A 21,089-nucleotide genomic window follows, 5' to 3' on the forward strand; every position below is an offset into this window, starting at 1 on the left:
GGTGGCCCTCTCTTAGTTTGCTTATTGAAATTTTAAGGAGAAATCAACATTACTCTTGCTTCACTTCTCTCACTCCTTTCTCTTGATGAATGAATGAATGATATTAGTATTAGTGTTTCATCCAACATGGCATGGTTGGTTGCTGTTAATGTTAATGTTAGCCACCATAAAAAGTAAATTGAAGGCCAATAAAAATAGGTGCAACAAAAGCAAACCTGTTATGACAGTTTGTAGATCCTATGCACTTGGTCAATAGTTAAAATAAAATAGATTGAAAGTTTAGGCCCCACCTTACAAATAGTGTTCAACTAAAAATTCATACACTTTTAAGCTATTTTTTCTCTTTATTTTTCTCTTCTGGTCATATTACATGTTACATTTATCATTTATTTCTTATATGTTTATATTTCTCTTTAGTGGTGCTAAATTTTTTAAAATATGTAAAGTTAGTCTATATCGTACTTTTATGACGGCTTTTGAGTATTGCCTACGATTTTTAACCATCCCAAATTATTCATTCTTAGTATTAAAAATTGTTTAAACCCTTCTATTAGTTTTTATTTTCAACGCATCAATTCTTTTTTTATTTTCAACGCATCAATTCTGAATCTATAAACTAATCACAAAATAATACTATCTCCTCAACATGCTTGATACATCACTTTTTTAATGTAAACAATAAAAAGGGTGTGTAAGTTGAAATATGAGCATAATGGTAGGCAAGGGGCAACTAATTACTGCATTTAAATGTGCTAGTGTAGATTGCATGCTTAACATTTGGGATTGTATCAAATCTAATATCAAATGGCTCAAATTTCTATCATCATAGCAAATCAACTGACATGATCGATCCAAGTTTTTCAATGGAAAGTTTTGTTTACTATAGTATTAATAAAATGTTAATAGTTCAAAGTCATTGTGTTACAAAATTTCAAGTATCCATGAGTATAATGAGAGCAATGGTGTGAAAGTTGTATGTCGTGTAGTATAAGAAAATTTTATTGTGGGTTAGGAGGAGAAGGATAAGTGAAGCAAAGGGTGGGTTGGGTAGTTCTGAGCATTGAAAATAAAAGACCGTTCTATTAAGGCCATTTAAATCACATAAATGCAAGAGTAATTGAGACGGTTGAGAATAATGAGGGAGATATTACGTCAGATGATAAATGCCCACCTTTTCGCACCCATTTTCTCATCTCCTTCAACACAATAGTATGTTTTTGGTACATCTTCAACACTATGTCCATGATCATTTTCTTTGAATTTGGTCTCCTTTTACCTATCTCTCAAGTCTAAACCAAAATCCATTGCTCACACTTATTTTAAGGTTTGCCTCTGTTTGTGTTTATCTACCTATCATCACTCGTGTGTCCCTTCCTGCCCCCTCTCTGGATCATCTCAGTTTAATTTGATGTTTTCACCCTTTTTCTTACTTAGACACACCATGAGATGAAAATATATACCACCATGAATTAAACTAAGGTTGCTTAAGTCACAAAATGGGATCAATGATGTTTAAGAAAATTGAGTTTGGAATTTTATGAATTTTTGCCTTATACTCCCTTTGTTCCTTAATTTATATAACCATTTTGAGAATTTTTGTATTTCTATTTGTATGTATTTTTTGTAATTTCATGAGAGCATTAACTATGTTTACAATTATACTCTTAACTTAATAGTAAAATTCTTAATGGTGAAATGAAATTTGAAGAGTGAAAATTAATAAGAAAAATGAATGGTACTTTCTTCATTCCTAGTTATAAGTCAACATTGATATTTCAAAGAAAAAAGTCCACGTAGAGAAAATTAATCTTAGTAAGAAAAATAACATCTTTTATGTTTACTCTTAAGTACTCCCTCCGTTCCTATTTAACTGTCTAGGAAGAGAAGAAACACACATATTAAGGAGTGCAATTAATTTTGTTACTTTTCATAAAAGTATTATTTGATTTCCTATTTCACCCTTTAAAATGAATATTATCTTTCTTCATTTATTGTTCCAACAAGGACATTTCTTGGAAAAACATCATTTAATGCTCTCTTGAAACTCTAAGTGGACAGATATATATGAACAATTTTTTTTTCTTCAAAGTGGACAATTAATAAGGAACGAAGGGAGTAATGTATTGGTTTTAAAAAAGTTTATAACATCTTTTATGTTTACATATACATAAACGAGTAATATTTTTTTTATAAAAGGTCTTATACAAAAAGGGATATCATATCCACCAAACTATTTCTAAACGATCGTATAATTACAAACGGAATGAGGTATACTAGGAAGTGATGAGGGCAAGACTCAAAATTGAAATTTGAAACAACACAATAGGCGATGGGTCCGGGGAAGAAACATCAATGGCTTTAAATCCATTATACGAGAAAGTACACGAACAAACAACATGACATTTTTATGAGGATGCTAAATATGTTGTCCATCATGCATGCTATAGACTAGATGCATAATTCATGTTCTCTACATCCTCTGCTGCTTCCTATCATAAATTCTTTAATGTAATAAACTATTTTTTATTTAAATTAATCAACCCTATTAATCCTATTTTTGTTCCGTTTGTAACAATTGAAAAACAAGGGCTTATGAATTCTGCCGGATCCAAAATAAAAACAATCTTCATCGTGAACTCATATTTTGGGGATTGAGCTAAACTTAATCTAAATTCTTAAGATATTATCAAAACATGTTCTAGCTAGATTTGTATAATTGGTAGGGCTACTACAAAATTATCGCTACATATATCTTCTGAGTAACAGAGTTAGACTTAACTCAAATACATACTAAGATGGTCTTGCATAGTATAATGTTGATTAAGAAAAACCAATTAATCCTTATGTATGTTTCCCAAGTGATCCCTATTTGCCCCTAGTAAGAAGGGAAGAGTCTATACTTGATGATCTGCAACTGCGTTTAGTCCAATACCACTCAAAAAACACAGAAAGAAAGAGAGCAACTATAGTAATTCACAATGTACAAGTCAGTCGGATAACCTAGGATGAAGAGCGACGCCGTTTTCACCATGACAGCCATCCTACAACCAAAAAAGAAGCTCACTAAATGTTCCTTAGATTTTAATTTAATGCATGACCATATTTTGCAGGAATACAAACAAACCATCAATCCATCAATCAGTATATCTGACTCACCATATTTATTAAGCATGAAAACTAGTTAAGAGCCAAATTCTCATTATGTATAGTCAAATTATACGAAGACATGTCCAATAAATGCATTGCGTAAACAACACAAATTCCTTCATGTGATCCTTTAAGAGAGGTTAGACGGACCAACTTATTATTCGCAAAAATCAATTCTAGTCCTTAAAAACTACTTATAAAGTTTTTTTTTCATAATTAATTCTGATTTTAAAACAATTGTAAAAAAATTCCAAACATGATAGAACTGCTAGGAAAAACATTAGGTGTTTGCTATGGTACCTTAACCCAAATCAAGGTATGGTACCCAAAATGAGATAATTCAATAATAAAAAAGTATGCACAAGTTATAATTTTGATGTTATTTTATCGTAGTGATGCAACATTTCATTCATAGAGACATGAGATTTGTAGGTTGTGTTTTTTTAGGCTTTGTTCATCCGTCAATCATGGTTATTTTACGCGCATCTCAACCATAATCGTTCATCTTTACAACTAAATCATTTTTCATTAAAAAACAAATTTCATGAGATGAAATTAATTGAATAGGAAAGTGAAATGCGAAAATGTAAAATTTACCTAAAAAAATATAATAATCATCTATTAAATTACTCAATGCGGGTATTATACCCAAAATATTTTATGGGTACCACAGAATTTACCAAAACATTATTTCTTTAAGAGGCAAGATTGACTTGCACCCAAAATTTGCAACCCATATAACACAATCAAACTGTATCAATTGTACGTAGTATTCTAAACTAGTGAAACAATAAAGAAAAGATTGACTTGTTATCTCAGATGCGTTGTATTTTCGTTGGGTCGTCTCTACTACTTTCGAGCTTTGTTTTCATTTTGTGGAGTTTGAAATTGATTATCAATTGTTCAATTAACGTAAAATAATTGTCAACTTTTTAAACCAAATTTGAACATTAATGTACAAGAACAAGAAACTATGATGAAATTCACTGCCAGATTTAGGGGTGGGGTGGCAATGGGCTTAACTAGTGGCGACGGCCCACCGGGACAGTATTTTTGTGGGCTAGGTTGAATGTCTCCAACCAAATAAACAACTTTAAGCCCACTTATTTTAAGGATTAAATATTCAGTTTGGAGTGGATTTGATTGATTCAGTTTTGATAATCGAATCTGAAATCCAATTCAAAAAGAAAAAAATTCAGTTTTATGATTTTAAATTTGTATGGTTTTTAGTTTTATTAGTTTTACTTTTTTTCAATCAAATTTTCAATTTTATTTGAATAGATGAACACTCCTAGTATATTTTCATCTAAAAAGCTCTTCTCCAAACTATATCACTGTTTGTGGCAAGGCCCCAACTTAGTTTTGTTTTCTTTGAACTTTTTTCGCCAGCATTTTTTAACCATCATTAGAAAGATTGGACTATGTATCTTTCATTTCAACTTTTAACTTTCGATAAGAGTGTATAGTCAGGAAGGTTGTATTAGATTTTATTTTAGAAAGCAAACGGGTATATATATATATATATATATATATATATATATATATAAGAGTTGGGCGACCCTGTTGGGGAATGCTCATCGATTGCAGGAGGATTTGGAGGAGGCGCTATTTCAAGCAAGGCTAGAAAGCGGTACGTGGCGGCTGTTCATTCGGTGCATGAGGTGTACGAGGGCGAGTGCTGGTTGAATCACTCTCCCATCATTTTCACCCCTCAAGATTTTGCACACGTTATTCCCCATGAAAATGATCCGATTGTAGTGACAATCAGGGTCAACAATTACATGACAAAAAAAGTGTTTTTGGATCAGGGATCTTCGGCGGACATTATTTATGGGGACGCCTTTGAGCGCCTGGGGTTGAAGGAGTCGGACTTGAAACCTTATACTGGAACCCTGGTGGGGTTTATAGGAGACCGAGTCAATGTGCGAGGATATGTTGAAATATCGACGGCTTTTGGCGAGGGGGATTTTGTCAAAAAATTTCAGGTGAAGTATTTGGTATTGACATGTAGGGTCAATTACAACGTACTCTTGGGGCGGGACACCCTCAACAAGTTATGTGCTATAATTTCAACAGCGCATTTAACTGTTCAGTACCCGGCCTGTAATGGGAAGGTGGGCGTCCTTCGAGTGGATCAAAGCGCAGCAAGGGAGTGTTACCTTCGCAGTGTGGCTCTTTATGGGAAAAAGCCCGCCAAGGAAAGCCACCGTATCACGTAGATTTTTCCACATGAAGGATTTAGTTTGGATCCAAGAGATGACGCTGATGATTTCCGCCCACAACCTTTGGAGGAAACAAAATCAGCACAAATCAAGGATAAAGTTCTGAAAATCGGTAGCGGATTAACAAAAGAACAAGAAGAAAGATTGATCAACCTGTTAGGTGAGAATTTAGATCTTTTTGCATGGACAATCAATGACGTGCCAGGAATTGATCCCAACGTAATCACTCATAAGTTGGCGATACGGGCAGGAGCAAAACCAGTCATCCAACCAAGGCGACGGATGAGCGATGAAAAGAACATGGCGGTTCAAGTAGAAACAGAGAAGTTGATCAAGGCACAATTTATTCGTGAGGTGCAGTACCCAACCTGGCTCGCCAACGTCGTGATGGTCAAGAAAGCTAATGGAAAGTGGAGAATGTGCACGGATTACACAAGCCTGAACAAAGTGTGTCCCAAAGACTCATATCCTCTTCCCAATGTTGATAAGTTGGTAGATGGGGCTTCTGGCAACGAACTTTTAAGTCTCATGGATGCCTATTCTGGCTACAATCAAATCATGATGCATCCTTCAGATGAGGAAAGTACGGCGTTTATGACTAACCAGGCGAATTATTGTTACAAAACAATGCCCTTTGGTTTGAAAAATGCTGGAGCCACCTACCAACGCCTCATGGATAAAATCTTTTCAAGACAAGTTGGAAGAAATATGGAAGTGTATGTAGATGACATGATTGTTAAGTCGTCCAAGTCAAAGGATCATGGCGACGATCTTAAGGAAGCCTTTGCTCAGCTAAGACAATATCAAATGAAGCTAAATCCTGAGAAATGTTCGTTTGGGATTCAAGGGGGAAAGTTTTTGGGCTTTATGATAACATCAAGAGGGATTGAAGTAAACCCAGATAAAGACAAGGCGATCTTAGAAATGAAAAGTCCAACAAGCGTCAAGGAAGTACAGCGATTAACAGGACGCATGGCGGCTTTAGCACGTTTCTTGCCAATGGCGGGAGACAAAGCGGCTCCTTTCTTCAATTGCTTAAAAAAGAATTCCAAGTTCCAATGGACGGAGGAATGCGAGCAAGCTTTTTCCAAGTTGAAAGAAACATTAGCAACGTTGCCAGTACTATCCAAACCTACGCCAGGCGCTCCTCTGATGCTCTACCTGGCTGTCACGGATAGGGCGGTCAGCACGGTGTTGCTTCAGGAGGAAGGAAAGCAACAGAAGATTATATATTTTGTGAGTCACACCCTGCAAGGCGCTGAATTGCGGTATCAGAAAATTGAGAAGGCGGCCTTGGCAATTTTGAAGACAGCAAGGCGCCTTAGGCCATATTTTCAGAGTTTCTCAATTAAAGTTAAAACTGATGTTCCTTTAAGACAAGTACTCCAAAAGCCTGACTTGTCTGGGCGGTTAGTCAGCTGGTCAGTTGAGTTGTCTGAGTACGATATACAATACGAACCAAGAGGGCAAGTTACAATCCAAAGCTTGATCGACTTCGTGGCGGAATTAACACCCACGGAGGGCGAGAAAAATCAGGGCGAGTGGATCCTGTCTGTTGATGGATCCTCAAACAACACCGGAAGTGGAGCTGGAATCACTATTGAAAGCCCAGATAAGATGGTCATTGAGCAATCTTTGAAATTCGAATTCAAGGCAAGCAACAACCAATCAGAGTATGAGGCTCTGATCGCCGAACTAAGGCTAGCCATTGAGTTAGGAGTTCAAAAATTGTTCATCAAAGGCGACTCACAGTTGGTTGTTAAACAAGTAAATGGTGAGTATCAAGTCAAGGACCCGCAACTTTCAAAATACTTGGAGGTGGTGCAGAGACTAATGATGGAGATAGGGAAGATCAGAATAGAGCACGTTCCCAGAAGTCAAAACGAAAGGGCTGATGTGCTAGCAAAGTTGGCTAGCACGGGGCGATTGGGCAATTACCAAACAGTTATTCAGGAAACTCTCCCTCGCCCCAGTATTGACTTGGTGGAAGTGAAGTTAAAAGCAGTAAAGTCAGTTATCGAAGGCGAGCCTTCATGGATGGAGCCAATCAAGATTTTCTTGGAAAATCCTTCAAACGACGACGGTGTGAACTTAAGAGCAAAACGCAGGGAGGCCAGTTTTTACACGCTAGTGGATGGGGAGTTGTATCGGCGAGGAATCATGTCTCCTATGCTCAAATGTGTTGATACCAAGGACGCCTATGGAATAATGGCGGAAGTCCATGAAGGTGTGTGTTCCAGCCATATCGGCGGGCGATCCTTGGCAGTAAAAGTTTTGAGAGCAGGATTTTATTGGCCGACAATGAAAAAGGATTGTTTGGAGTATGTTAAGAAATATGAAAAATGTCAAGTCTTTTCTGACTTACACAAGGCTCCACCGGAAGAATTAACAACCATGATGGCGCCTTGGCCATTCGCCATGTGGGGGGCTGATATTTTAGGACCATTCCCTGTAGCGAAGGCACAAATGAAATATATCATCGTGGCAGTTGATTACTTCACCAAATGGATAGAGGCTGAAGCAGTGGCGACTATCACAGCCGCTAAGGTCAGGAATTTTTTGTGGCGAAGGATTGTGTGCAGATTCGGGGTCCCTATGACATTGGTGATGGACAATGGAACTCAATTTACAAGTAATATTACCCGGGAATTTTGCACGGAAATGGGAATTGAAATGCGATTTGCCTCGGTAGAACACCTGCAAACCAATGGACAGGCCGAATCAGCAAACAATGTCATTTTAAAAGGCTTAAAGAAGAAGCTGGATGAAGCGAAAGGACTTTGGGCGGAAGAATTACCAGGCGTCCTATGGGCATATAACACCACTGAGCAATCAAGCACAAGGGAAACCCCATATCGTTTAACTTATGGAACTGATGCCATGCTTCCTGTTGAAGTTGAAAACCAAAGTTGGCGAGTGGCTCGGTTTAATGAGAATGACAATGGGGAAAACTTAATAGCAAATCTAATCATGCTGCCTGAGGAACAACGTGAAGCACACATAAGGAACGAGGCGGGGAAAGTAAAGGTCGCAAGAAAATTCTCAACGAAAGTAGTGCCAAAAAAGATGAGGGTAGGAGACTTAATGCTCCGAAAAAATACAATACCTGACAAGCACAACAAACTTTCGCCCAATTGGGGCGGACCTTACAGGATTATAGGCGACGTTGGAGGAGGAGCCTATAAGTTGGAACAACTTAACGGTCAAAAGGTTCCACGAACATGAAACGCCTCTCATCTGAAGCAGTATTTTAGTTAAAAGAAACAACAAAGGTGAATGAAGCCGCACTCTTTTTTCCTTTCTTTGGAGAGGTTTTTAATGAGGCGGCATGTGTAAAGAATGAAGGGACAATTGTTCCCATGTATGAAAAAGTAATGAAAAGATCGTTTCAACAGAATTGCTATTTTTTAACTTATATTACGAGTTTATGCAAGGTAAATCGTATCAAGGTATATACTACCGCGAATAAACCTTTCGGAATAAGAAAGTATCGCCACCAAATATTACAAGCCTTGGCAATTCTAGTGGCCACTAGAAACCAAGCCTCATCGAAAAATCGGCTAACGTATGTAAACCTAAATAACAACAAAGTGTGGTAACAACCTCAAGGTAACAACAAATAAACTTAAAACAGATTTCATTAAAGGTAAGAAAGAGGCGAAGCCCATACACAACTTGAAATAACAATAAACAAAAGGGCAATGCCCAGAGCAAAATGTTGACTTCATAAAATAAAAAACAGAAAAAATTCAAGGCAGATTCACGTTGTTGGCGCTGTTTCCCTGGCCTGCGACAGCTTGAGGGTCTTCCTTTCCTTGATCCTCGCCCCTGTTCTGGCCATCTCCATCTTCGCCATCTTCTTCTTCTTCTTCAGGCTCACTTTCATCATTGAATTGAGGAAGGAGGTCGAGGCTAACGTCATCATCGCCAACCACTTGACCATCCTTGATCTCCTTCAAATACCCAATGCGGGAAAGATCAAAGCCTGGCTCAACCACACTTATTTGCTCTTTGGCCGCCAGAAAGCCTTGAGCAAATTGGAGAGAAGCACGCCCTAAGATGGAGGCATTCAGGCGTTCGTACTTCTTTTCCAGCTTTTGGCACTTGGCCTGAACAACAGTGTGTTTGTCGTTGATGGTTTCTTTCAGAGACTTAGTCTTCTGAAGAAGCAGGTCAGAAGCCGCCAAGTCATCAGTTAACTTGGCGCACTTTTCCTCAGCATATTTCAGCTTTTTGTTGGCGGTCTCAGCATCAGCCTTAGCTCGCTCATATGCAGTCTTATAATCGGCTGCTTCTTCTCGAAACGATTCTTGGTTGAAATCAATTCCTTCACACACTGAGCCATTCCCGCCACAGTGCTGGCGGCAGAGAGTGCGTGATGAATCGCCAGAGAAGCAATGTTGGGGACCCTGACCGGAAATATCCTTGTGAATCCGGTTGTCAAAAGTGCGGGTCATGAAGTCCAACCCGTTGAAGTGAGGATCAGTTAAACTCAGCAAAGGGGGAGGAGCCTCGCCACCAATAGCTGAGCTAGTGCCAGCCTGGCTAAATGGAGTTGGCGGGCGGTTGATCAGCGTGCTTGAATCCTGGTTAGGTGGCGGGATATTGTCATGTCCCTTCTTTTTCTCCGCAGGCTGACCTTTGGAAGCCGCACCAGCTGAATCGAGAGTTGATTGGTGAGAAGGTTTACCACCAGCAGCGCCTGAAGTTCGTTGGCGCTTAGGGTCCCTGACGTTATCAGAACCCGAAGCACCTTCATTCTTTTTCTTCTGTCCATTCTCGGCGGCCCTTTTCTTCGCCGCCGCAGCAGACTGGGCGAGGTATTCCTTCATCTTCAATGGGTTAGTGTCAACCTTGCTTTTCCCCATCGTAGCTACATGGAAAGTATTAGTTAGACAAGGCACATGAACAAAAAGAAAAGCAAGTTATGTGCAAGATTATAAACTTACTAAAAAATTGATTTAAAGTGCCGGATTTTGACGCCTCAATCAAGTCATGACCAGAGATTACAGGTAGTGTGCGAAGATAATCAGCGATACCTTGCTCAGAATCGTCCAGGGCGTCATATGAAACCGATATTTTTCGGCGAGGGTTTTTTGTCCAGTAAAAGGGAAAGAGAGGATTATTATCGGAATCTCGAAACAAGTTATTTATTTCGGGCGACTCCATAACTTTGAAGTATTTCTTCTGCCACACTTTGTAATGGCTTTTAAGGGCGGTGAATCGGCTCATGTTCTTGCGGGCCAAAAGGGGAACCCACTTGACAGATGTAGGTTTTGTGGTAACTGTCTTATAGAAAAGGAAGAACAAGGGGTAGGTGGGAGTGAAACTCAAATGTTCACAGAGAATTTCAAAGCAACGAATAAAACCCCAGGCGTTGGGTTGGAGTTGACAAGGCGCCACATTCATAAAGGAAAGAACGTGACATATAAAGGGCGAGAATGGAAGTTTGATATTCAAATCCAAGAAAAAATAACCATAAACAAAAAAGAAATCGGGCGATTCATCAGAAGATTCCTTGCGTAAAAGAACACAATCACCCTCGCCACATGGAAGAACATTCAACAGGTGATCTACGTTATTAGAGGTGGCGGGGTTTATCTTTGTAAACCCTTGGGAAGATATTCGAAGCGAGTTGATGCTCCCAATACTGCCCAGATGGAACGCAATAGACATTTATCTTCAACCAAATGTGCGTTTGAACGCCATTCGGGTGAAGACAAATCTCCATTGGAGGAGAGAATAGAGTCTACAGAGCTGGCGGGACCGGAATCCTCGTGGGTAGAAGGCGAGGAATGAATTTCAATAACAGTGGGGGCAGAAACTTCCCCAACGGGGGCAGAAACTTCCCCCTCCGTAGAGGGTGAAGAGAGTTCTAAGGAAGAAATGCTGAAATTTTGCATCGACATACTGGGTAATTTCATAAAAATAAAAAGAAGATGAACAGATTCAGAAAGAAAAAAGAAGAAGACGAACAGTGTCAAGAAAGAAGAAAGAGAAAGGACTCACCGGAGGAAGAAGTGGAGGATTGAGTAAAGAGGATGTCGGCTATGGGAGAGCACCGCGCAATGACGACGGCCGGGGTGACAGAGGTTCGCCGGAGTTCAAAGAGGAGAAAGTGAGAATTGCAGAGAAAGTTTGAGGGAAAAGGTTTTCAGAAAAGTGAAAAGTGAAAAGTAAAAAGGGTTTTTATAGAAGAAGAGGGAAGAGAGAGAATGAGTGGGAAAGATTGTGAAGAGTCGTGGGATTTGAAATTTGAAAAGGTATGAAGCGAAAAGACATAACTCCTCGAGACGCACAATTAGAAACTGCATTCATGGCAAATGATGACGAAATCCCGAAAAACAAGGATACGTGCATCAGTTGAAAAGACGTGACTGACGGTTATGATGATGGCGATGTATCAACGTAACAAGGAACGTGAAAATGGCGCCATATGGGCGAACAACAAAATGGCGATGAAGGCATAAGCAAGAATGCGGCAACCGGCCCACAACCACAAAGAATGGCGATATGCTCATCAATGGGCGCATTAAAGACATCTCGACTCAAGGAACCTGAGTCTCATGTCTTGGGGGCATGTGGACTGGGCGAGACATAAAGGATGCTTATGCCCGCCCGAATCGAGCAAACACATGAACGAAAGCAGCCTTGGCGGGATTCACGGAACAACATTGAATGCCGCCCTTCCTTTAGCCGGGCCCACACGCCAACTGGAAGATTCCTTTAGATTTGTCTTATATGTATAGAGACTTGGGCCCCGGTTGTCAGGCCCAAGTACAATGAAAGTCCACATCGTGATCATTCCCTCTATAAAAGGAGAGGTCAACACCTTGTAAAAAGTACCTTTTGAACATTTAATGAGAATATTCCTTTTATGATATTTTTAGTACTCTGCTAGGGTTTTGCTTTCTGTCAGTCTCTTACGTCAGATCTCCCTAGTACAGAACATTATATATTAATAGGCAATAAGAGTAGCATCCGCTCCAAAGGAATGCAGAACAAGCAGCTGGAGAAAAAAACTAAAGCCTCTAATATGCACAAAACAAGCACCCAATGAAAACAATACCAAAACACCTAAAAAACCATTTACACCCAAAGAAAATAAATCCAAGACACCAAAAAAAAAATAAACCTTCAAAAAAGAACCCAAAAGCCATATCCATTCAGTCTTCTCTATAAGCTATGCGATCTTTAATATTATTAGCAATAGCTTGAATGGCTTCTTCGTCCGAGCAATAAAAAATGACACCAAGAGGTTTCGCTAGCATAATTGCTCGCCTTGCCCTAGTCAACGCGCTATCAGAATCTTGAGCTTCTTGAAGAATCAAAGATTAGTTCTGACCGGGGTACCCTCCAACAAGCTCCCAACATGCAATTTCCTAGGTCGCCCTCTTTTTCTTCGATCACTTGGCCCGGCATCAGACCTGGGCATCTCACCAAGCCTATCAGCACTCAAATTCTCTTCAAGCCCGGGAGAAAGATCATCAACAGAGACAAGACTAGCTGCATCCGAGTTAAGAACCTCGTTTGAGACCTCAACAAGGGAAGGAAGACCTGTATAACTCACCCTATATCTTTGCCCTGTACGCACACTAAGAACAAAGGAGTCTGATCGCCAGGGATTATGGCTCAAAGTTTCAGCAAGCTCCAACCGCAACCCTTCTTCTCCCACATCCTGCAGCTCAAACGCACCAGCCGAGAAAGAAGAGGAACCAAGACCAACGAGAACAATCTCCAAAAACAGCACACATTCTGGAAATCTTGGCCCCAAACCAGAGGAACGAGGTATAGAGAACCATAGAAGCCTCATCAAAGGAAAAAATGTACCTTACAACGCTTCCCAAGAAGCACATCCCGCCATGATAAAGAATTCGATTGACCCAACTTCCTCACCAAACCTTGATTGACAAAGGAATACGGCTTCAGAAACAACGCCTGGTGTTTCGAAACACGACTAACATGATCCTCCTAAAATGAATTTACAATATCAATTTTAATATTATGTCTATCTATCTTTATATTTATTCAAAGACTTCATATATTTAACGTATATAAAGAGAGAGAGACACAAAATTTATACTTAATTTTTTTGAGAGAATCTCCGATTTAGAGAATCATTATCCATATCGCTTTTTTATGTTTTCTTTTGAAATTGTGACTATTTCTTCCATGTTTGAATAATTCAATGATTATTTTTAAGTAGACCAAACCACCGGCCCACAGAATATGGCTAGGGATTTTCAACCGAAAACACCAAAGTAAACTAACCTAACCAACCTACCTTTTATTGGAGTCAATGACGACATGACCCAAGCCGCTTCCAGCCTATATAGCCACCCAGTGACATTAGACCATGCTTTGTTGTTTACTAATATCTTTGTTCTTAATTTTGATTATTGCTGTAAAAAAAAATTGATTATTGGAAAAAAAATTGTTCATTTTTAACCTAACTAGTAGTATCACAAACCCTGTTTTCTGAAGAAAAAAAAAACATTACAAAGTACAAACCCTAAAAAGTAAAAACGTTTGTTTATTTAAAATTTTAAATTTAAAAACAATCGGCAAAAGTGAAACAGAATATTTATCCTCTTTTTTCTACCACCGTCTTTTATAAAAGTTGTCGATAAAATGTAAACTCCTCTTCCTTCTTCTTCTTTATCTTCTTCCTCGTCCAAACCCTAATTCATGTTCTTCTGAATCGATTTCGAGTTCAATCAATCATCAATTCACCATCGTCATTCGATTCAATGCCATCTATTTCTTCCCCATCAGAATCTGTACCCACTCACAAACCAGCCATGCCCCAATCCAATGGATCGATCCTCACCAGATCAGTGTGGTCCTCCAACCTCGAATCCGAATTCCAATTGATCCGATCCTTGATTGATGCTTACCCTCTCATCTCCATGGACACCGAGTTCCCCGGCGTCATCGTCCGCCCCGACACCGCCGACCCCTCCTTCCACCACCGCCATCCGCCGGCTGCTGCTCTCTACACCGCCCTCAAAGCAAACGTCGACCGCTTGAATCTCATTCAGATTGGGCTAACTCTCTCCGACCACAAGGGCAAACTTCCCACACTAGGAACCCCCAATTCCTACATCTGGGAGTTCAATTTCCGGGACTTTGATGTCGCGCGCGATGACCACGCCCCCGACTCAGTCGAGTTGCTGCGGCGTCAGGGTATTGACTTCGAGAGGAACCGCGAGTTCGGGATCGACTCATTTCGTTTTGCTGAGTTGATGATGTCTTCGGGGCTTGTTTGCGATGATGCAGTGAGCTGGGTTACTTTTCACAGTGCTTATGATTTTGGGTACCTTGTGAAGTTGCTGACGCAGCGTGCTTTGCCGGAGGAGTTGATGGAGTTTCTTCGGCTCGTGAGGGTGTTCTTTGGTGACAGGGTTTTTGATGTGAAGCATCTCATGAGGTTCTGCTCCAACCTGCACGGTGGGCTTGACCGGGTTTGCCATTCGCTCAAGGTGGAACGTGTGATAGGGAAAAGTCACCAGGCTGGTTCAGATAGTTTGCTTACTTTGCATGCTTTTCAGAATATCAGGGAAGTTTACTTTGGCAAAGCAGATGGGCTAGTCAAGTATGCTGGTGTCTTGTATGGTTTAGAGGTTTTCTGAATTTTCTTATGGAATTGAATCAAATATCAGTTGCATTGGATTTTTTTCTCTTCTTTTCAAATAGTGTACTTGTTAGTTCTTTGCCTTTAATCAATGGTTCTGGGTCTGATCTTCATGAATGTGTTGTAGGACTAGGATGCAACAGTGCGGTTATTCTTTAAGGATGTGTTAATATATGGGGTTGAAACTGTTATTGTTTAGTTTAGGTAGTGTTTCACTGGCTTATGTTATGAAGGGAGGGTCATTTTGTGTCTCCCCACCTATTCAATATTCTGTGACTGTGATTTAATGTTAACCAGAGAGGCTGAAACCATTATCATAATGTTGTAGTTGCACCTTATTTCATATGGATTGATTCAGCTTTAATCTATTCTTATGACTTCTACCATTGTGGTGCAAAAACATATATACATTTCAAGAGCATATATAGCCTGGATGGTTGTTAAATTCATGAATTGGTACTTCTTCATTTTGTTAGATGTTCTTATTATCTGTTGTATTGATTCCTTCGACCTTTATTGAAACAAATGAAAAGTTAGCAGTGGAATAATTGGTTTATCATTCTTTTGAAATATATTGTAAGTAAATAACTAAATATGCAATGATCGCATCGGATTGAAACTTAAACTTATTCTCCTTCTCCACGCCTCCCTCTGCTTCCAGGGGAATGATATCATGAGTATAAATGTAGTTTCCATTCCCCTTTGGCATTGGCTTGAAACTGGGGATAATATTGCTGTCTGCCTTTATCCCTTTACTTTGTTCAACTGCTGCCAATGGCACTATGGGAAATTGCTGCTGGTAGGTATTTATTACATTAAGCCTTATATTTCAACTTCTGAGGTGAATTGGCTGTTACTGAACTAAATATTCAACTTTATAATATTGGCAAATCTTACCTGTGCTATGCTATTGACTGATTGCTTTGATTTCTTTGCTTGACTTGTTCTGGAGGGTTATGTTAGCGGTCTGGCTTTTCACATAGGAGAATCAGGATGATTAGATGATGTGTTTAATGGTTGTAACTTGTAATCACGTAGTCATGATTTGATTCACTAATTAATTTTTCACATTTCTTCATCGGTGTTTGTCTGATTTGATTCACTAGTTAGGAGTAAAATAATGTAAGCTGAGAGGTACTCTTGGAATGGATCCGAGTACTCTGTTCCACATGTTATTAGGATATGTTTGCCTTCTTGTTCTTTCAGGTGGGGAGAACTTTTTCGTATCTTGACTTCATTTGTTTTTATTCTTTTCATGAATAACATTTTACATATGAGATATTGTGATAATTCTAGTTGCTGTGAGCTTGAGGAGCACACTTGGATATGTCATAGCACATGTACAAAGTCAAATTTCCTCTTGATTCCAGACTTGAGGCAATGTGGACATTGCATGGTATAAGTTTTTGTATTTTCTAAAACAAGGTTTGCATTGCAATATAGTTATGTGTGGGTTAAATTGGTTGCTGCAACTTACAGGAGAAGATGTTTCTGACATTTCATATAAGCCTTCATTCACATTCAAGGTTGTTTAGGCTCTCTTTGTGTTCTTTTTTCCAATAATAAACAAATGAAGACTTTGTTTTGTTGGTGTGATATCATAAAGCTTGTCTTTAGAATTTTCTATGTTTTATTAAGTTGTGCTGGGCCGAGTTAATTGTCTACTATTGCCACTTTCTTCTAATGTAATTCATTGCGAAGGATATTTGGAGTTTGGAGTTGGCTTTTTAGGATCCTATGCTGTCAATATCTTTATTCTTTCCTTCATTTTTGTTATTGGTGATTCCTTCTCAGTGGAATTATCGCTTTGGTTTGATACTTGGAGTAGCCTGTGGTCTGTTCATAGTTTTAGGATGCATGCATTTATATTTAGTTAGCTACCATCCCATTCTTGATTTCTGGAGTCATTCTTATGATCAAGATCTAATCATGAATTTGACATTGCTTTCTCATTGTTTTATTAAAACTCAAATAAATCAAAAGCACCAAAATATGAAAAGTCACTGATGGATGTATGTTATTTGTGATCCAAATTTGATTTTGAATGTCTTTTGCTTCCTACTTGCTGTTTATTGAAATTATTCGTGGCTTATGGTTGTCTTGTCTCTGATCCAGTGTGAGATAGCCCGGGATTTAACTCTAGAATTGGAAGAAGAGCCGAGTTTAACCATGAACTGTCAAATTGTCTGTCTTTCTTGCTTGCTTCATAAAATATGTTTAAAACAATACATTTACATTACATATGAAGAAGCATGGTGTTAGGTTGAGGTTTAGGCTGCCCAGACCCAGAGTCCTGTTTGAGTGGGTACCGAATGAGTTTGGATTTGATTCTCCTGCCTAACCAAAGTCTTTTAGCGCAAGACACAAATTGAAGGATGGTCCTTTCATGAATCAAGTCCAAACCTATTTAAATATAAATTCGTAGTTTTTCTTTGTCTCCCTACTTCACAGTTAGACTATCCTTCATTTTGTCTTCCCTTCACAATGGAAGTTATCTCAATTTTTTTCTTCAATAATTTCACTTTTAATCGCATGTCTCGTGTGTAACCACTTATTATGTAAATCCATGTTAAACTATTGAATTTGAACTATTTGATAACATCTTGAAATGTATTTAGCACATCTTGACATCATCATGGTGTAAATGGATGATGAATATAGATAAACAACCAATGGCTGTTGGAACTTACATGGAATAAGGCTGGGTGATCAGAAAAATGTCTAAAAATATCTTACATTCATGCCCCAATATTGCATCTGTATAGGCTTCTAAGAGTTTTGCATTAACATGTCAGGATTGGTTCTTGGATCACTTGAAAAATGAGCCACTTGTGCTGCTAGAGTTGAAGTGCCGAGTATATAAATCATATTGCCAATGTGGACTTGTATGAACTTGATAAACCTTTGCCTATCTTAGGATTGGACTTCTTGGTGGGTTGAAATTTGTTACATAAGAAATCGTTCCGGCCCGTGCATGACATGAATGCAGACAATTAACATATTGTGTGGGGTGTTCATAAATTCATGATCAAAATGATAATTAACTTGTCTCTTTCAGAGTGGGTCAATATATCTGAATCCAGCATTTATCAATCCGCATGGTCCCCCCGATTTGGCACACCACGACCATGTGTTCTACGCATTATGAACATTTATTTATCATATTTATATTCAATGTCTGAGATACCATCTCAAAATTTGGATTTAACTTAACCTTACTCCAAAAGTTAACTTAAATGAGAGTCATATTATCTCTTATAAACACTAATTTGACCATATTAGACCTCAATTTTTTTTTTCTGATTTTGAAGATTCATATAAACAATATATTTGTGGTTTTTTTTTTTATAGACAAATGTTAATTGCTAGAAATGTTAGTAAATTAATCCCTCATCCGGGTTCGAACCCGGGACCCTTCACCCCACCCAACCCTTATGTCCCTAGCTCTTACCACTTGAGGTAACCTTCGGAGACAACAATATATTTGTGGTGAAAACATCTTTGTTAAAAGGCTTAATCCAGTTTTTGGTCCCTAACTTTTGTCATAAATATGGCTTTAGTCCCTCGCCGGAGTAAAGGTGGGGATTGGTCCCCAGTTTTTTGCAAAATGATTGACTTTGGTCCCTCCAGCCGGTTGAGTCAACGCCGGAGCTCTGGGAATCCCATGTGGCACTGTCACGTCATTTAATGAGCTTATGTGGAATTTTTATTTTATTTTTTCATTTAAAAAAATTTAAAAACCCAGATTAATTAATCACCCTCATTCAATCTTCATCTTCATCATCCTCAACTTCATCTTACTTCATCTTTTCTTTCTTTTAGAAACCCAGAAACCCAATCTGAAACTTGCACTAATTAAATTAAATAGATCTTCTTCATCACCATTTCATCATCTTCATGAATCAAACTAGCCCACATGTGAAAGATGTTAAACTGAACAGAATTTTGCTTTTCCATTACTGGTGGAGAATTATGAGGCCTGCATTTTTCTAATTCCTTCTTCAAAACTAAAATTGCTGCATAAACACTGACAAATAGACAAACACCAAAATGGCAAAAAAAAACCCATTAGCCCCCATTGAATTCTAACAAAAAAAAGCTCTGGTCCTCGCACTTCACCTCTACGCCAGGTTCGTTTCATCGCCAAGCTCGCCGAAGAGCCGCCATTCACCAACTCACCCTCGTCGTCGCCGCCCACAACACCACCCAGTTCATCAATGAAGGAGTGCCCTAAATTGAACCGGGAACACCAACCCCATCTTCACCACTGATTCCACATAAGCTCATTAAATGACATGGCAATGCCACATGAGATTCCCAGAGCTCCGGCGTTGACCCAACCGGCCGGAGGGACCAAAGCCAATCATTTTGCCAAAAACTGAGACCAATCCCCACCTTTACTCCGGCGAGGGACTACAACCATATTTATGAGAAAAGTTGGGGACCAAAAACTGGATTAAGCCTTGTTAAAAATATAAAACAGAAATTTTTTCACAATCTATACGTGCTAAATAACTAATAAGAGGCAAGAATATCCTATAAGAACTCTAAAATGATCTTCCAAGTTGCAAATAATTGTATCCACAAAATGTTTTTTCGCCTTGGTAGGGGACCGGGAAAGCATATTTCCCTCTGTATTTTTGTTTCATTGTAGATTGGATAGGCTTACTTACATTAGGATGATGTGATTCATGTCCTACAAGTTTGGGATTGGAAAGGAACATGGTCCCAAATCTATTAATCTTGTCGGAATAACATTGTAAAATTATAATATAATCATCATTATTACTAAACCCACACTAGTTCTGCTTAACCACAATGCATGAATATGCATTAGTCAACCAGAAATATATACTAGATTTTAAACTCTTCAATCAAATACAGAATAGAAATACAACTTCGACTATTTCGAATGTGACCAACGTTTGGGGGTTTTAAACTCCACCAAAACACCCCATTAAATATAAGACTATGAACAGAATAATGGAGAAAATAAATGAATGCACCATTGGAGGCCATTGGCAAAATCACTTTCATTTTCCTTACTTGAGAGTTTGAGACTGTGAGTACCCCTGACTTAGTTAGTCTATTCCAAGTTCTGTCTTTCTCTCAAGGGTCTCAATCTGCTCTTTGGACCCTTTTCACGTGGGGCACGTGAAGGGCTCTATCTTTACAAGTTACACCAAGCCATACATCCCCACATACCCGCTGTGTTGGATACCATCCAGATGCCTGCTCCCGCCAAAACTAACCTTCCATTCCCCTATAAATAATATCTATCTTTCAACTAATAAAGGGCCCTTTCCACCTTCGATCTGCCTTAAATGTGTTTCTCCCCGTTCCTCTGCCTTCAGGACATGGTCGGGTCTTCGTAGCAAGTCTAAAAGGCGCCAATCTAGCCTAGGGACTTCCCTCTATATTTATAAAGGCTTTGGGGGTGTTGTGAGTAAACCGTGCATATCATCATTCGCGATTAATTAGAATTACATAAGCACAACCCGCTAAAAGAAAGTAGGGTGTGCTCGCTTGAACACGATATTTCTCTTCGCACAAACATTTTTTTAATGATTCGATCATTCAAGTTAAAGTTCTAAATGTTGTGAAAGACATCAAAATTTCAACACGACCCCACGGTGAACGAATTTGCAATAAAGCTGGTGATCAGAGAGCTGATAGCTTGTAGAATTTGTCAATTGCTCATTTTTGCCCTGATTTTTTTTTCCCATGTCTTCCTTCTCTTTCCCACATTTTCCACCTGAGACATGCTTATTACACATTTATCATAAAATACGTGAGTTATGTAAATGTAATTCTGCAATATTTAGGAACAAAATCACACTAATAACATAGGAAAAATCATACAAACATACATGTGTATCAATCCAACAACAGAATGAGGAGTAGGCCAAATTGAAGAAACAATTGGAGTATGCTCAAGAGCAGCATATGGAGTAGTTTGAATTGTACCAGCAGCTGAAGTAGGGTGAAGAGTAGCAACATATCTCCTAACCGTACTTTATCACTAAATGATAAAATGGTAAAGTAGTATAATTTTTAAAATATTCTTAGTGCTCTCTTTTTCATTG

General features: G+C 38.8%; 1 protein-coding gene across 1 annotated transcript; it reads left to right on the forward strand.

The window, feature by feature from the left end:
- The first annotated feature begins 13,977 nt into the window (after positions 1 to 13,977).
- On the forward strand, positions 13,978 to 15,389 carry LOC130730790 (probable CCR4-associated factor 1 homolog 11). Its single transcript, XM_057582893.1, has one exon. The coding sequence runs from the start codon at positions 14,120 to 14,122 to the stop codon at positions 14,999 to 15,001; it is 882 nt and encodes a 293-aa protein (XP_057438876.1). The 5' UTR covers positions 13,978 to 14,119; the 3' UTR covers positions 15,002 to 15,389.
- Positions 15,390 to 21,089: the final 5,700 nt, after the last annotated feature.

This window comes from Lotus japonicus, chromosome 1, assembly GCF_012489685.1.
Source record: "Lotus japonicus ecotype B-129 chromosome 1, LjGifu_v1.2".
Taxonomy (NCBI): domain Eukaryota; kingdom Viridiplantae; phylum Streptophyta; class Magnoliopsida; order Fabales; family Fabaceae; genus Lotus; species Lotus japonicus.

What these genes read in the sequence shown, in the direction of transcription:
- LOC130730790 (XM_057582893.1), top strand. Translation starts at nt 14,120, where the DNA reads ATGCCATCTATTTCTTCCCCATCAGAATCTGTACCCACTCACAAACCA.